At 39.7% G+C, this 16,502-nt stretch overlaps 1 protein-coding gene across 6 annotated transcripts in view; it reads right to left on the reverse strand.

The window, feature by feature from the left end:
• The window catches only part of PPP1R21 (protein phosphatase 1 regulatory subunit 21), a 78,924-nt gene that overhangs the window by 16,093 nt on the left and 46,329 nt on the right, over positions 1-16,502 (reverse strand). For all 6 annotated transcript variants that reach the window (XM_033175770.1, XM_033175773.1, XM_033175768.1 and 3 more), the window contains exons 14-16: positions 10,785-10,912; positions 6,271-6,423; positions 1,369-1,461 (exon numbers count right to left, since the gene is read on the reverse strand). In XM_033175770.1, coding sequence (XP_033031661.1) covers positions 1,369-1,461; positions 6,271-6,423; positions 10,785-10,912 — 374 coding nt within the window. The remainder of the gene's footprint in view (positions 1-1,368; positions 1,462-6,270; positions 6,424-10,784; positions 10,913-16,502) is intronic.

Consider the following 16,502-nt stretch of genomic DNA (forward strand, 5'->3'; position numbering starts at 1 on the left):
CCCAAAAATGCCTCCCCTGCAGACAGCAGTCGCAAGTCTGGACCTTGAGAACTTGTGACTAACCGGCTTTAAGCTGAGGTTCCCATGACTCCCTCTTTGAGTTTGATTAATTTGCTGGAGTGGCTCACAAAAGTCAGGGAAACATGTTTACTGGCTTATTACCGAGGATACAGATTAAGAGATTTAGAGTGAAGCAGAGGAAGATGTGCAGAATTTCCATGCCCTCCCTGGGCATGCCACCCTCCAAGAGTCTCTGTGTGTTCAGCTATTCAGAAGCTCCCAAACCCTGCCCTCCTGGGCTTTTTATGGAGACTGCACTGGATAGGCATAATTGACAACCACGAAGCAATGTGACTGGATCTAAATCCAACAAGCCCCGCTGGGCACAGTGGCTCATGACTGTAATCCCAGCACTTTGGGAGGCCAAGGCAGGGGGATCACCTGAGGTCAGGAGTTCAAGACCAGCCTGGCCAATGTGGCGAAACCCTGTCTATACTTAAAATACAAAAATTAGCCAGGCATGGTCGTATGCACCTGTAATCCCAGCTACTCTGGAGGCTGAGGCAGGACAATTGCTTGAACCCAAGATGGCGGAGGTTGCAGCGAGCTGAGATCACGACACTGCACTCCAGCCTGGGAGACACAGCGAGACTCCATCTCAAAAAAACCCCCACAAAACCCAATAAGCCCTGTCTGTTTAGATTCTTCTTTGTGCAGCAGCATTTCTTCCTCTAGGGTATGGGGCAAGACCTCCTCTAGAATGAGGGTCTTATGCCGTATAATGCCATATAGTCAGATTAGAGTCCTGCCTTAGGCAAGTTAAAAGAGGGCAAGAGAAGATGAGAGAGAGAGATTCCATTTACTGCAACAAGGACTATGGCAGTTATGAGCCAGCAACCATGGACAAATATATACATATATATTTTTTTCCTTTTTTTCTGAAAAAGACGGTGCCTCCCACTCCCACCCACTCCCCAAATTCAACTGACTACTAAATACTGCAAATTTTTCATTCCTGCACCTTTAAGAAATGAAAATAACTCAGAGTCACTAGCTCTTGCCCCTCTTATACTATAGTATTTCAGACATTTAAACCTAGTACCTAAAAAAAAGAATTAATCATCATGGCCAAAGTGTGTTGACAGTACTTTAGTTCCAATTGTAACACCAATTGAATCAAGATGACTTAGAGTGTCAACATGTTTTTCAACAAATTATGTCCATTTGCTTTTTAGTATGTATTAAACAATTCATTTCACATTTTTTTAATGCAGACTTTTGAATCATTCTACATATCTTAAAAACTTTCTTTGGGGGATTTAACATTTCTGTTCTTTAACAATTTCCATGATTTTCCCAGTGCCATACTTGCTGTGCAAGGCCTTCTCGACTTTCAGTAGAGCTGAGAAGGATGCGGCGATTTGCCAGTGCTTCCTCATAAGGCACAGACTCCAAGAGGGGCTATGAAAAAAGCATCATAAGAATTAAAGAAAAAATATTGTATCACCCCTCCCCTGCATCCAACATACACAAAGAATGCTAAACGAGGTGTGACAATAAGTTCAGATGTATGTCAAAGTAGACTATTTTCTTTAGTACATGTCAAAAGAAAGATAATTTTTTAAAAGAAAAATAATAGGCCAGGTACGGTGGCTCACGCCTGTAATCCCAGCACTCTGGGAGGCCGAGGCGAGTAGATCACGAGGTCAGGAACTCAAGACCAGCCTAGCCAATATGGTGAAACCCTGTCTCTACTAAAAATATAAAAATTAGCCAGGTGTGGTGGCACACGCCTATAGTCCCAGCTACTAGGGAAGCTGAGGCAGAAGAATCACTTGAACCCGGGAGACGGAGGTTGCAGTGAGCAGAGATTGCACGATTGCATGCCAGCCTGGGCAACAGAGGGAGACTCCATCTCAAAAAGAAAAAAAAAAGGGAAAAATAATAAAGAATTTATAACAATTATAAATGGTCACTGACTTACCTTGGTTCGACTGATGATTTTACAATGGTGCAAAATCAATGCATTTAGTAGAAATCACACTTTTGAATACTCATACATACAACCATTCTGTTTTTCACTTTCAGTACAGTATTTGGTAAGTTATATGAGATATTCAACACTATTATAAAATTGGCCGGGATTGGTGGCTCACTCCTGTAATCTTAGCACTTTGGGACACCAAGGTGATGGATGGCTTGAGGTCAGGAGTTTCAGACCAGCTGGGCCAAAATGGTGAAACCCTGATGCTACTAAAACTACAAAAATTAGCCGGGCGTGGTGGCACACACCTGTAATCCAAGCTACTCAGGAGGCTGAGGCAGGAGCATCCTTTGAACCCCGGAGGCACAGGCAGTGAACAGAGGTTGCATCACTGCACTCCAGCCTGGGTGACAGAGCGAGTGAGACGCCATCTCAAAAATAAATAAATAAGGCCAGGCACGGTGGCTCATGCCTGTAATCCCAGCACTTTGGGAGGCCGAGGCAGGTGGATTACCTAAAGTCAGGAGTTTGAGACCAGCCTGACTAACATGGTGAAACCCTGTCTCTACTAAAAATACAAAAAACATTAGCCAGGCATGGTGGCAGGAGCCTGTGGGAGGCTAAGGCAGGAGAATCACTTGAATCCAGGGGGCAGAGGTTGTGGTGAGCCAAGATTGCACCATTGCACTCCGGCCTGGGTGACAGAGCAACACTCTGATTCAAAAATAAATCAATAGGCCGGGCGCGGTGGCTCAAGCCTGTAATCCCAGCACTTTGGGAGGCCGAGACGGGCGGATCACGAGGTCAGGAGATCAAGACCATCCTGGCTAACACGGTGAAACCCCGTCTCTACTAAAAATACAAAAAAAACTAGCCGGGCGAGGTGGCGGGTGCCTGTAGTCCCAGCTACTCAGGAGGCTGAGGCAGGAGAATGGCGTGAACCCGGGAGGCGGAGCTTGCAGTGAGCTGAGATCTGGCCACTGCACTCCAGTCCGGGTGACAGAGCGAGACTCCGCCTCAAAAAAAAAAAAAAAAAAAATCAATAGATAAATTAAATAGGCTTTATGTTAGATGACTTGCCCAAGTGTAGGCTAATGTAAATGTTTTGAGCACATTTAAGGCAGGCTAGGTTGGTAGATTAGGTACATTAAATGCATTTTTGACATTTTTTTTTTTTTTTTTTTTGAGACAAGGTCTCACTTTGTCACCCTGGGCTGGAGTGCAGTGCTGTCATCATGACTCACTGCAGCCTTGACCTCCCAGAATCAAGGGCTCCTCCTGCCTCAGCTCAGTTTCCTAAGCATGTACCTGGGACTACAGGCATGCACCACCACGCCAGGCTAATTTTTTTTTTTTTTTTTTTGTAGAGACGAGGTCTCCCTATGTCACCCAGGCTGATCTCGAACTCCTGGGCTCAAGTGAGCCTCCCACCTTGGCGTCCCAAAGTGTTGGGATTACAGGCATGAGCCACTGCACCCGGCTGCGATATTTTCAACATACAATGGGCTTATCAGGACGTAATTCCATCATAAGTCACGGGGCATCAGTATAAGCTACACTAACTAAAACCATATGGACTTGCACCAAAATAGACAGATGAAGAACAGAATAGAAAATCCAGAAACAAACAAAAGCATACATAAAAATTTATTATGTGGCAAATATTGCATTTCCGACTGAAGAAAAGATGGACTAAATAAATGATACAAAAACAACCAGCTAATTATTGAAAAAAGTAATGTAGATCCTTCTTTGACATCTTGTATCAGAATAAATTCTAGTTGAATTAAAGATCCAAATCTAAAACTTTATTTATTTATGCATTTTTTTTTCCAGCTACTACAGGCTGCCTGTCCAAATGTAAAAATTTAGACTGTAAAAGTGCTGGAAGAAAATAGAGGTGACTATTTCTACCTTGGAAAGTAACCCTGGCTAAGAATGATCACCATGAAGAAAAAGACCTATTTGATGATACAAAAATAAAAACTTCTATTTTGAAAAACTACTACAACAAACTAGGGAAAAATATTTCCCACATAAACATAAAATTAACATTCTTAATATAGAGAGAGCTCTTTCAATCCTAATTAGAAACATTTATTTAAAAATAGGTAAATGACCTGAATAGAGAATTTATACAATAAACACAAGTGATAACCATGAAAGGATGTTCCAGCTCATTAACAAGCAAAGATATATAAACCAAAACAACAGCAAGAAACTTCTGAGATGGACAAATATTAAATGCATGGGTTAAATTCATATTTCTACTACTGGCAAACTATAAATAGGTAACCTCCCTGGAGTATAATCTGGAAAAACATGCCAAAATTTGAAACATTCACAGACTTTGAACCAGCAATTCACATAGGGAGATAGGTAGCTTTTATACTGTGGGAAGTATCCTTCAGAGTACCCATTTTGAAGGACAACTGGCAACTACTATTAAAACTTAAAATGTACAAGCCACATGGCCTACAACATTCTACTTCTCATATTCCACCCATGTGCCCAAGGAACCATTTACAAGGCTATCCATTGCAGTATTATTGTAATGGCAAAAAAGTGGAATTAACCTAAATGCCTACCAATTAAGGGAAACCTAAACAAACTATGGAACATCCATATTATAGAATTCTATGCCATATCTAAAAGGAATATAGTAGGCCGGGCGCGGTGGCTCAAGCCTGTAATCCCAGCACTTTGGGAGGCCGAGACGGGCGGATCACGAGGTCAGGAGATCGAGACCATCCTGGCTAACATGGTGAAACCCCGTCTCTACTAAAAATACAAAAACTAGCTGGGCGAGGTGGCGGGCGCCTGTAGTCCCAGCTACTCGGAGGCTGAGGCAGGAGAATGGCATAAACCCGGGAGGCGGAGCTTGCAGTGAGCTGAGATCCGGCCACTGCACTCCAGTCCGGGCGACAGAGCGAGACTCCGCCTCAAAAAAAAAAAAAAAAAAAAAAAAAAAAAGGAATATAGTGAGTACCACATGTAATGCTAGAGACAGTCTCTAAATCACTATTTTAAAGAAAAAAAGCAAATTGCACAATGAAACATGCATTTGGTAAGAAAAAAAGACAAGAAAAGAAAAAAGGAGAAAAGAACAAAAGAAAAGTGAAGGAAGGAAGGAAGAAAAATTCTGTGTATTGTTTATAGATTGCATGTTTATAAATGCTCAAAGAGCCTGAAAGGTTACACATCAAACTGATAACTATGGTTACCTCTAGAGAGGAACTGGAATTAGGGATTATAATTTACCTGTAATGATCGAATTTAATATAAGAACGTGTTTATGCACTGCATAGTTAAAATGTTTAAAGAAATGAAGAGAAAAAAGTAAAATGCACAAATTGCATGTGCAAGAATATCCACTGTAGCACTCCACTGTAACAGTGAAAAACAGGCAACAACTTAAATATCTACCAGCAATGAATTACTTAAATTATACATTTACAGACGGAAACACTATAAATAATGATGACAGCTGGCAGCTCTGGGTGCACTGTCTATAAGTTAGCCCTGCTCCGCAAGGAGCAGCTAAAAAATAAAAAAAATATAATAGTAATTTGTATTATATTTTATATTTTATTATTCCTATTTCTTTCATTCTTTTTTAATGATGTCCCTTGAGTCATGTATTTTAGAGATACAATGTTTGAGATATATATAAATATATCCTCAATGCATTAAGAGAAAAAAAAATTCTAAAACAGTCCATGCACCAAAATACATTCTGCTTTTTATAGTATGTGTGTGCACATGCACTCACAACATATACTAACATTTTTTGGATATAAATATATTGTTTTCTAACAAAGTCAAGTGTAGCTACAGTTGGGAGGTAGGATTACAGGTGACCACCACAATTTTCTTCTTAATGTACTGTAGTATCTTCTCTTTTTTTTTTTTTTTTGCAACAACCACATATTCTTATTCAGAAAAAAAGTCACACACATATTTCTCTTTTTTCTGTTTCCACAAGTTTAAGAGTTTCTGAAGTTCAATATTTACTGTTTGCCTGGCTACCTCACTCCAGGCACTCTATCAGGCACTTGGGACATGAGTCCAACATGACCTATGAATATAGGCAATGCTGCTTATCAGGTAAAGTCTGGGTCCTGTCACCTCCTCTTCCCCACAGTCCTCCCCCAACACCCACCAACAACTTGCACCCCAATATCATATAAAATGTCAGCAATATAAACTGCAGAAAACCTCTTGCCATTCTATAGAATGATTCCTGATGTTTCCTGTGATTTAAACATTAACAACAGCTAACAAACCTTTCTCAAAGACTTCATATAGGCAGCAGCTTTTTTCTTATACTGGAGCATGCATTCAGCTGAAAGAGGACTAATGAATCCACTCGCTGCCTTAGGTCCATAGCTCAGTGAAGCAATGAAGTAGTCCAAATTGTTGCTGAAGAAGGATGCAATCTAAACATAGTGTGACAAGAAAATAGATTTTGTTTTCCAACAATATATCTAAAATATATATCTAATAGTTTTTGCAGCAAAGTTTAAAGATGTTGAGAACGGAAATGGAAATGAAATTCCAACACCTGCCCCAAAGCCCACACTTATTTATTTGAGAATACCTAGGCAATGGATTATAATAAAAAGAGGACACCAGTATAAATAGAACAAATTTCTGACATGTCCTTTTCTAACAATTTCTATTCTTCCTGAAAACCAAGACTGATACTCATTTATTCTGTAGGTGACTTTCATGAGCTCTTTACCTCATTGATTTCTGCCGCTGTTCTTAAAATATCCATGTTTGGATTTCTAGATTCCATTTGTATTTTAACTTCGAATATTTCATATTCTAACAGAAGATATAGCATAGTATCTTGAATATGTAACCTCCATTTAAATTTAATTCCATAAATCTCAATTTATAAATTACAAATACAGAAAAGAAAGACTGAAAATTCAGTAGACTGTCATTTACAGATTTAACATTTGTTAACTCTATGTAAGCAGCCACAAAGATCTATTGCTATAACTTTCTGAGCCATGATTTTGAATCTCTAGTGTTTGGTAATACTTGTGATAATACTACTTCTGTGGTTTTGTATCTTAACAAGTACTTTAAAGTGACTTTAACATGTGTCTTTCCATTGAACCTTTAATAGTAGATCATGATCATCTGGATCATTAAATACTTAATTTTCACTACAAACTGACCAAAGTGTGGTTTCCTTTTTTTTTTCTTTTTCTTTTTTTGAGTTGGCATCTTGCTCTGTTGCCCAGGCTGGAGTGCAGTGGCATGATCTCGGCTCACTGCCACCTCCGTCTCCTGGGTTTGACTGATTCTCCCGCCTCAGCCACCTGAGTAGCTGGGATTACAGATGCCTGCCACCAGACCCAGGTAATTTTTGTATTTTTGTCTGTTTGTTTGAGACAGAGTCTTGCTCTGTCATCCAGGCTGGAGGGCGGTGGCATAATCTATGCTCACTGCAACCTCCCCCTCCTGGGTTCAAGCCATTCTCCTGGCTCAGCTGCCCCAGTAGCTGGGATTACAGGCGTGTACCACCACGCCCAGTTAATTTTTGTATTTTTAGTAGAGACGGGTTTTCACCATGTTGGTCAGGCTGGTCTCGAACTCCTGACCTCGTGATCTGCCCACCTCGGGCTCCCAAAGTGCTAGGGTTACAGGCGTGAGCCACTGCACCTGGCCTAATTTTGTGTGTTTAGTAGAGATGGGGTTTCACCATGTTGGCCAGGCTGGTCTCAAACTCCAGACCTCAGGTGAGCCACCATGCCCAGCCCAAAGTGCAGTTTCTTTCTTTCTTTTTTTTTTTTTTTTTTTGAGATGGAGTCTCAACTGTCACCCCAGGCTGGAGTGCAGTGGCGCGATCTCGACTCACTGCAAGCTCCACCTCCTGGGTTCACACCATTCTCTGGCCTCAGCCTCCCAAGTAGCTGGGACTACAGGTGCCTGCCACCGCATCCGGCTAATTTTTTTTGTATTTTTAGTAGAGACGGGGTTTCACCGTGGTCTCGATCTCCTGACCTCGTGATCCACCCACCTCGGCCTCCCAAAGTGCTGGGGTTACAGGCGTGAGCCACTGCACCCAGCCCAAAGTGCAGTTTCTTTAAGAATCCTTTGATAAACCAGGTGCAGTGGCTCACACCTGTAATCCCAACACTTTGAGGATGAGGTGGGGGTATTGCTTGAGCCCAGAGTTCAAGACCAGCCTAGGCAATATGGCAAGACCTCAACTCTTCAAAATTGAAAAATTAGCCAGGCATGGCAGTGTGCGTCTGTGGTCCCAGCTACTTGGGAGACTGAGGCAGGAGGCCTCACTGCAGCCTCAACCTCCTGGACTCAAGTAATCCTCTTGCCTGAGCCTCCCATTCTGGCTAAATGCTTTAGCCAGAAAAGTTACAGTCTTGTATAAATTAAAGAATATTGTAGTTTGGTAAATTTTAAAAAGTAATTTGTAAAACAGAGTATTCTACTTTGGCAAAAATTGGTCAAAAATTAATTACTAATGGTCTGAAAGGTTATATTTTTCACTGATATTTTACTATATCAAATGAAATTCTATGTTAGGTAGTATTCAATAAAGTAAGGATTCCAAATATCTTGAGCTATATAGTCCTTGTGAATGACATGGATTCACACAGTGTTAGCATCTGGATCGTGGTAGTATATTGTGAGGTTTATTTTCTTTTTTCTAATATTTCTACATTTTCCAGACTTTCTTTAATATGAATATACTACACTCTTCTACTGGGCTCTTAAAGAAATTACAAACTGTAAAATTAGGTTAATCAAATCATATCAGCTAAGTATTTAGTATTAAGCTGACACCAACTAACATTAGTTCAAATATTTTAGTTGAAAACCATTTATTAAAATTCCAGAGTGAAGATCAGATACCTTTCCTTGAGATGACATTTTATGGTTTCAGGCAAAGTAAAGCTAAAATAAACTATGAAATATACAAGTATTTAATTATTTCAGAGTTCTCAGGAGATCGAGACCATCCTGGCTAACACAGTGAAACCCCGCCTCTACTAAAAATACAAAAACAAAACTAGCCGGGAGCGGTGGTGGGAGCCTTTAGTCCCAGCTACTCGGAAGGCTGAGGCGTGAGAATGGTGTGCACCCTGGAGGTGGAGCTTGCAGTGAGCTGAGATGGCGGCACTGCACTCCAGCCTGGGCAACAGAGCGAGACTCCGTCTCAAAAAAAAAAAAAAAAACAGTTGGCAAATACAAAGATTCATAAAATACCAACATTCTCTCTTTGTAGAATTTTTCTCAACTGAATCAAAGTTAGGATTATCCTCCGAAAGCATCTGGCATGCCGTGGATGAAGGAGGTGAAAAAGAAGGCCGTGGGGATGGTCCTCTGGCTCAGGAATCCTGTCCACATAGATCTGTAAGCTGACAGAATCTAAAGATAACACGTTTTAATCATGACCCCACACTATAGCAAGTGGTCACAAGACCAGTTCAACTTTGAAAAAGATGACACTGGAATGTCTAACATGATTTATGATCATTTCTGACTTGTAAATCACTTGAAGAATATTTGTTCCTATTATGGTCAACCTGTCAGAAGCAGAATAGTATATAAAGACAGACACAGAGATAAGCATTTCCTTTGGAAATCACGCTCAGTCTGCTGAAATAAATGGGCTAAGATAGTTCTGAACACAGTCCTTTTGGTTTTATACATGTAGGACATTCTCAGAGAAATCTTAATCATTAAAGTTGTTGATGACAGCCACATGAACGCACACTCTGAGAATATAACTTCTGCTGAAAAAGGAATATCCATGACCAAAACATTCTCTTTTTTTGGAGATAGGGTCTTGCTCTGCCACCTAGGCTAGTGTGTGGTGGCTCAAACACGACTCACTGCAGCCTCAACCTCCTGGGTCAATCAAGAAGCGGGGACCACAGACGCACATCACCATGCTTGGCTAATTTTTTAATTTTGTAGGGATGAGGTCTTGACATGTTGCCCAGGCTGGTCTTGAACTCCTGGGCTCAAGCAATACTCCCGCCTCAGCTTCTCGAAGCGCTGGGATTATAGGTGTTCGCCACTGCACCTGGCTTATCAAAGGATTCTTAAAGAAACTGCACTTGACTCAGTTTACAGTGAAAATTAAGTATTTAATGATCCAGACGATCATGACCTACTACTAAAGGTTCAACGAAAAGACACACGTTGAAGTCACTTTAAAGTACTTGTTAAGATACAAAACCACAGAGGTAGTATTATCACAAGTGTTACCAAAAAAAAAAAAAATACAAAAACACTAGGAGGAAAAAAATAAAATATTAATGGAACGTATATTGTGGTGGGTTTGTTTTCTTTTTTTGTATGTTCCCGGTGTTGTATATGGCAGACCCTTCATATACACAAGGATCTATATTGAGACTACCTAGAATCTTCTAATCATCCAATACTGCATTAAAACATAAACAGGGAGTGATCTATACACTCAAGACAAATGCTCAACAGTCATTGTCATAGTGCTTTAAACATTAGGTAGGGAAGCAGCATGCAGTGCATGTGCCTATAGTCCCCGCCACCCAGGAGACTCCCCTGAGTCCAGCAGTTTGAGTCAAGCCTGGCAACATAGCGAGAGATCCCTTTCTTAAAATAATACGCCAGAGTAAATACTGGGTAGGAAGCAGAGGAAAGGGAGACAGCTTTATTTTACCTTAAACCCTTATATTCCAAAATCCTTTTACAGATCCAGTTTCCTATGTCATTCAGAAAAAAAGCATATATTTAAGAGTTTTAACATCAATATAAGCCAGAAAAGAATTACCTTTCCTGCTCCATTTGTTAACGCCACTACTGATGACAGGATACAGTCATTAGTTGTTATCAGCTTCTGTGTTGCTGTTGGAAGTTCATGCTCTATTGTAGCTTTTTGACTATAATGTTTGGAAATATCTATAAAACCAATTAAATGAAAATTCATTATTGTCTATATGTAAGTCACATACAGATAACCACCCCATTCATTTCTCACATCTATTCTTCTAAATTTATAAAGTAAATTTGACAAAGAATGGTCTCAAGTGTCAGGATTGCACTGAATATCAATTAGGTCACAAATCTACATGGAAAGAACAGAGAGAAGTAAGGATCTCTGAACACCACCTTGGTTGTCTTTACTACAGCTACCAAGATTTCCTCATCGGAGTATTAATTCTAACATTGGGTAAATGATCCTGACCAGTATTTACCAGTTAAAAACCACTGTTTTGATAGTATAACAGGCATCAAGGAGAAAAGATCTTGTACTTAGATAAACAACCCAAGAGGCTGGAAAGGAATAGCCCACACAACCACAATGTCTCACAATCCTTACTGGACCGTAGCTAGTTTTCTAGTGCACACCCTAACTAGCAATGAGAAACATCTGCACAGCCAAATACGGATTGGATACTCCAGTGCCTGGCTTCCTGTGCAACCATCTCCAGTCCAAGGATATTACAATAAAGGCCTGTAGTTAGGAAAGCATAGAAGAGGCATACATATATACACATATATATTAGTTATATTATATATAATTGCATATATTAGTTAATAATATATCAATTGTATATACAATTGTATATATTAGCTAATATATGCAATTATATATTTATATATGTAAATCACAAAACATGAAAATTTTTATAGTCATTTTGTACACAGAGAATATCATTCATTCAGAATCAAGAAATTTAGTTGATTTTAGACTACAGATAATTAATGGAGGAAATAAGACTATTTGCAAATAAATAGTATTTGAGATTTAACCTGAAATGATCATGATATTTTAACTCAAGATTACTATGGTCCATGAATGAGATTATTTTCACTAACGTTTTAAAACTAGGGAATTTAAAAATAATTAATATATTCCTATATTTATATACACTTGTATAAATACGCCTTTGATTTAGGATAGTTTTAGAGTTTCATTACACCTGTTAGCCAGTTTTTCCTATTGTTAACTCATTACATTACTATGGTACAGCTGTCACAGAAAAGGAACCAACCAATTGGCACATTACTATTACATTCAATATATTTTTGAAAAGAAATTATCCTCAATATAGTCATAAGATGTCCAAGTATATAAAAATTCAATTAGGATGCTGAATGTTTTTTGTTATGTTTTCTATATTTTATTTTAGAGGCAGGGAGTATATGTGCAGGTTTGTTATGCGGGCATATTGTGTAATACTGGGGTTTGGACTTCTGTTGAGCCCATCAGCCAAATGGTGAACATAATAGTGGGATTGTTAATACCCAGTAGTGGGATTGCTGGGTCGAATGGTAATTTTATTTTTAGAACTCTAAAAATGAGAGAAATCTCCATACAGCTTTCCATAGGGGTTGAACCAATTGACATCCCACCAACAGCCTATAAGTACTGAATGCTTTTTGCATACAGAGCTTGCTCATCCCTAACAAACATTTTTTTTCTACACATCAGTTTTACTCAATATTTTACTGGAAGTATACAATGTTATAATAATACAATTTGGCTGGTAAGCAATCTTGGTTGATGGTAATTGAGGTACTCATGAAAAAAGGACAATACTAAGAATAATGCTATTGTAGCTTGATTATAGTCATTCTCGCAATCAAAAGGTTTACTCTTGGCAGGATGCAGTGGCTCACGCCTGTAATCCAGCACTTTGGGAGACCGAGGTGGGCAGATCACTGGAGGTCAGGAGTTCAAGACCAGCCTGGCCAACATGGCAAAACCCCATCTCTACTAAAAATGCAAAAATTGCTGGGTGTAGTGGCATGTGCCTGTAATCCCAGCTACTCGGGTGCCAGAGGCACAAAAATTGCTTGAACCCAGGAGTAGGAGGTTGCAGTGAGCCAAGATCATGCCACTATAGTCCAGCCTAGGCAACAGAGCAAGACTCTGTCTTAAAAAAAAAAAAAAAGTTTATTTTTAATTATTTAGCGTGTTTCTTGACATTAAATTTTAACTCCAAAATGAACAAAAGAATCATGTGGCTTAGACCATAGATTTATTTTTCCTTTTATGTTTCCCATAAGTCTACCAACTTTAGACCTCTGAGACTAAAGATCAAACAATTATCACTTAGAATATGTTCCTTGAAAGGGCTGTATTTGCAGCACAACCCCCAAATGCTGAAGGAGCCGAGAAATCAAAAAAGGAGGCAGGCAAATCCAGTTTATTGGTATAGGAAGATTTACTAGGAGGAACTTACAGACAGAAGCATGGTCTTTGGTGGTTGCAAAACAGATCGCTGCATGGCAAACCCCCAAATGCAGGGCTTATATCTTGGGGAAAAAGTATGCGTGTTCTGGAAGGAATGTGTGGGTGGCTACAGGAATCACAGCCTATGATTTGTAATAGCATCAAAGTTTGTTTTGAAGGAATCTTACAGTGAATAGGTATTCCTATATAAAGAGTAATATATTAGGCTGGGCACGGTAGTTCAGGCCTGTAATCCCAGCACTTTGGGAGACTGAAGCAGAAGGATCACTTGAGTCCAGGAGTTTGAGACCAGCCTGGAAAACACAGAAGGACCCCACCTCTATTAAAAAAAAAAAAGAAATTTTAAAAATAAAAAACAAGAAAGAGTAATATATTAAATTGACATTTTGGAGGCATTCCCAGACTCAGGGTTAGTCAGAAGTTACATGGTTGATTAGCATTTAAAATAAAGACACTCTTGGCCAGTGCGGTACCTCACGCCCATAATCCCAGCACTTTGGGTTGGAACAATGTGTACTCTGTTCTGTTTCTCATTGTACATTACAAGGAAGAGGGTAGAGAAGGGTAAAATACTATGTGCACTACTTTGCTAAATGACTTTATAAAGCAGTACAAGTCAGTTAATGTGATGCCTGCAGCTTTATTGTTTGAGCTGCTTGCTTTGGCTATTCAGGCCCCTTTCATGGTTTCCTGTGAATTTTCGGATTTTGACATTGGGCCAGGTGCAGTGGCTCACGCCTATAATCCCAAAACTTTGAGAGACCGAGGCAGACGGATCACTTGAGGTCAGGAGTTTGAAACCAGCCTGGCCAACATGGCGAAATCCTGTCTCTATTAAAAATACAAAAAAATGAGTCGGCATGGTGACGCACACCCGTAGTCCCAGCTACTCAGGAGGCTGAGGCAGGAGAATCGCTTGAACCTAGCAGGCAAAGATTGCAGTGAGCCAAGATCACAGCACTGTACTCCAGCCTGGGTGACAGAGCAAGACCCATCTCAAAAAAAAAAGTATCTTTATTTTATAGCAAATGTAATACATATACACCACGGAATACTATGCAGCCATAAAAAGGAATGAGATTATGTCCTTTGCAAGTACACGGATGGAGCTAGAAGCCATTATCCTCAGCAAACTAATGCAGAAACAGAAAATCAAATACTGCATGTTCTCACTTGTCAATGGAAGCTGAATGATGAGAACACATGGACACATGCCAGGGAACAAGACAGACAGGAGCCTGATGGAGGGTGGGGGATGGGAGGAGGGAGAGCATCAGGAAGAATGACAAATGGATGTTGGGCTTACTGTCTAGGGGATAGGATGATCTGTGCAGCTAATCACTATGGCACACATTTAACTATGTAACAAACCTGCACATCCTGCACATTTACCCCTGAACTTAAGATAAAAGTTGGGGGAAAAAAAAAGTCATCTGATGATGTGTATATATACTAAACTTTGGGAAACACTGGTCTATATATTTTCATAACTACAACTACAGACTATACTATAGTCACTTTAGAATAAAGTCAAAATCATAAAAAACAAAACAAAACAAAAAAAAACTGTCTTTCTTTTAAATGCTAATCTGCTATATAACTTCTGGCTAACCCCGAGTCTGGGAATACCTCCAAAATGTCTAGTTGATATATTACTCTTTATATAAAAACATGTATTCACTATAAGTTTCCTCCAAAATAACCCTTGATACTGTTACAAAAAATCATAGGCTGTGATGCTATACCCACTTACACATTCCTTCCAGAGCACATGTACTTTTCCCTCAAGATATAAGCCCTGTGCCTGGGAGGTTGCAGTACAAAGACCTTCCTGTCTTATGACTGCCCCAACACCATTCTTCTGTCTATAAACTACCCCAATAAATCACCCTATACCAACAAAGTGGATTTGTCTGCCTCATTCTTTGGTTTCTCAGCTCCTTCAACATTTGGAAGTGACTACATATACTCCTCTTTTACAAAACAAAATGCCACTTGTTAAATAATTAAGTCACTTCTGTTTTAATTCCATGTCGGATACATATTTTCATAAATCCCTCTGTTTACACTGAGACCAAGCTATCATCCAATAAATTAAGAATCCCTTATCCAAAAAGCTTAGGACCAGCAGTGTTTTGGACTTCAGATTTCTTCAGATTTTGGAATATTTGCGTATACATAAGAAGGTATCTTGGGGATGGGATCCAAGTTTAAATAAGAAATTCATTTATGTTTCATATATACCTTATACATACAGCCTGAAGGTAATTTTGTACGATATTTTTAATAATTTTGTGCATGAAACTAAGTTTTCACTACAACTTTATCATGTCATGTGAGGGCAAGTGTGGAATTTTCCACTTGTGGTGTCATGATGGCACTTGAAAAGTTTCAGATTTTGAGGCATTTTGGATTTCAGATTATCATATTAAGAATGCTCAATCTGTATTAGCATAGGAAAATTTATTTTTTTTTCACTTTCTTGTTTCATTTTGTAGAGACAGGGTCTCCCTATGTTGCCCAGGCTAGTCTCAAATTCTTGGGCTCAAGCAATCTTCCCACTTGGCCTCCCAAAATGCTGGGATTATAAGCGTCAGCTATTGCACCCAGCCAGCAGAGGAAACATTTTAAAACAAAACTAAAAAACTTGTAGCTACAGAGGTACTTGAGGTTTCAATGGCCTGGTTCTAGGCTAAGTAAAATTCTGGAAGAGAGGACTACAACTGAGTCTTAGCTCCTCAAACCAAAAGCCGCACAGGAAAAAAGCAACATCTCTTGGATTTTTCTATAGACCAAACTAAATTCTGTAGGACTGGAGTTGAATATCATTAACTACCATCCATATTGCCTATCCAACTTGTGATTTCTGAAACTAAGGCTAATTCTGTAAGTACAGTGACATTCAAAGTTCCTTATAATTGGGGTCAGGCACAGTGGCTCACGCCTGTAGCCCCAGCACTTTGGGAGGCCAAGGCAGGTGGGTCACCTGAGGTCAAGAGTTCAAGACCAGCCAGGCCCATCTCTACCAAAAATACAAAACTTAGCCGGGCATGGTGGTGTGCATCCATAATCTCAGCTACGCAGGAGGCTGAGGCAGAAGAATCACTTGAACCCAGGAGGCAAAGGCTGCAGTGAGCGGAGATCACACCACTGCACTCCAGCCTGGGCAATAAAGTGAAACTCAATCTCAAAAAAATTATAAAGTTCCTTATAATTGAATACAAGCCATAGAAAGGCCCATACTCTAGTGTGAATAGTAAACTGGTGCTTGGTAATACTGCTGAGACT

The sequence above is a fragment of the Trachypithecus francoisi genome, unplaced genomic scaffold, assembly GCF_009764315.1.
Source record: "Trachypithecus francoisi isolate TF-2019V2 unplaced genomic scaffold, Tfra_2.0 Lachesis_group17, whole genome shotgun sequence".
NCBI classification, from domain to species: Eukaryota; Metazoa; Chordata; class Mammalia; order Primates; family Cercopithecidae; genus Trachypithecus; species Trachypithecus francoisi.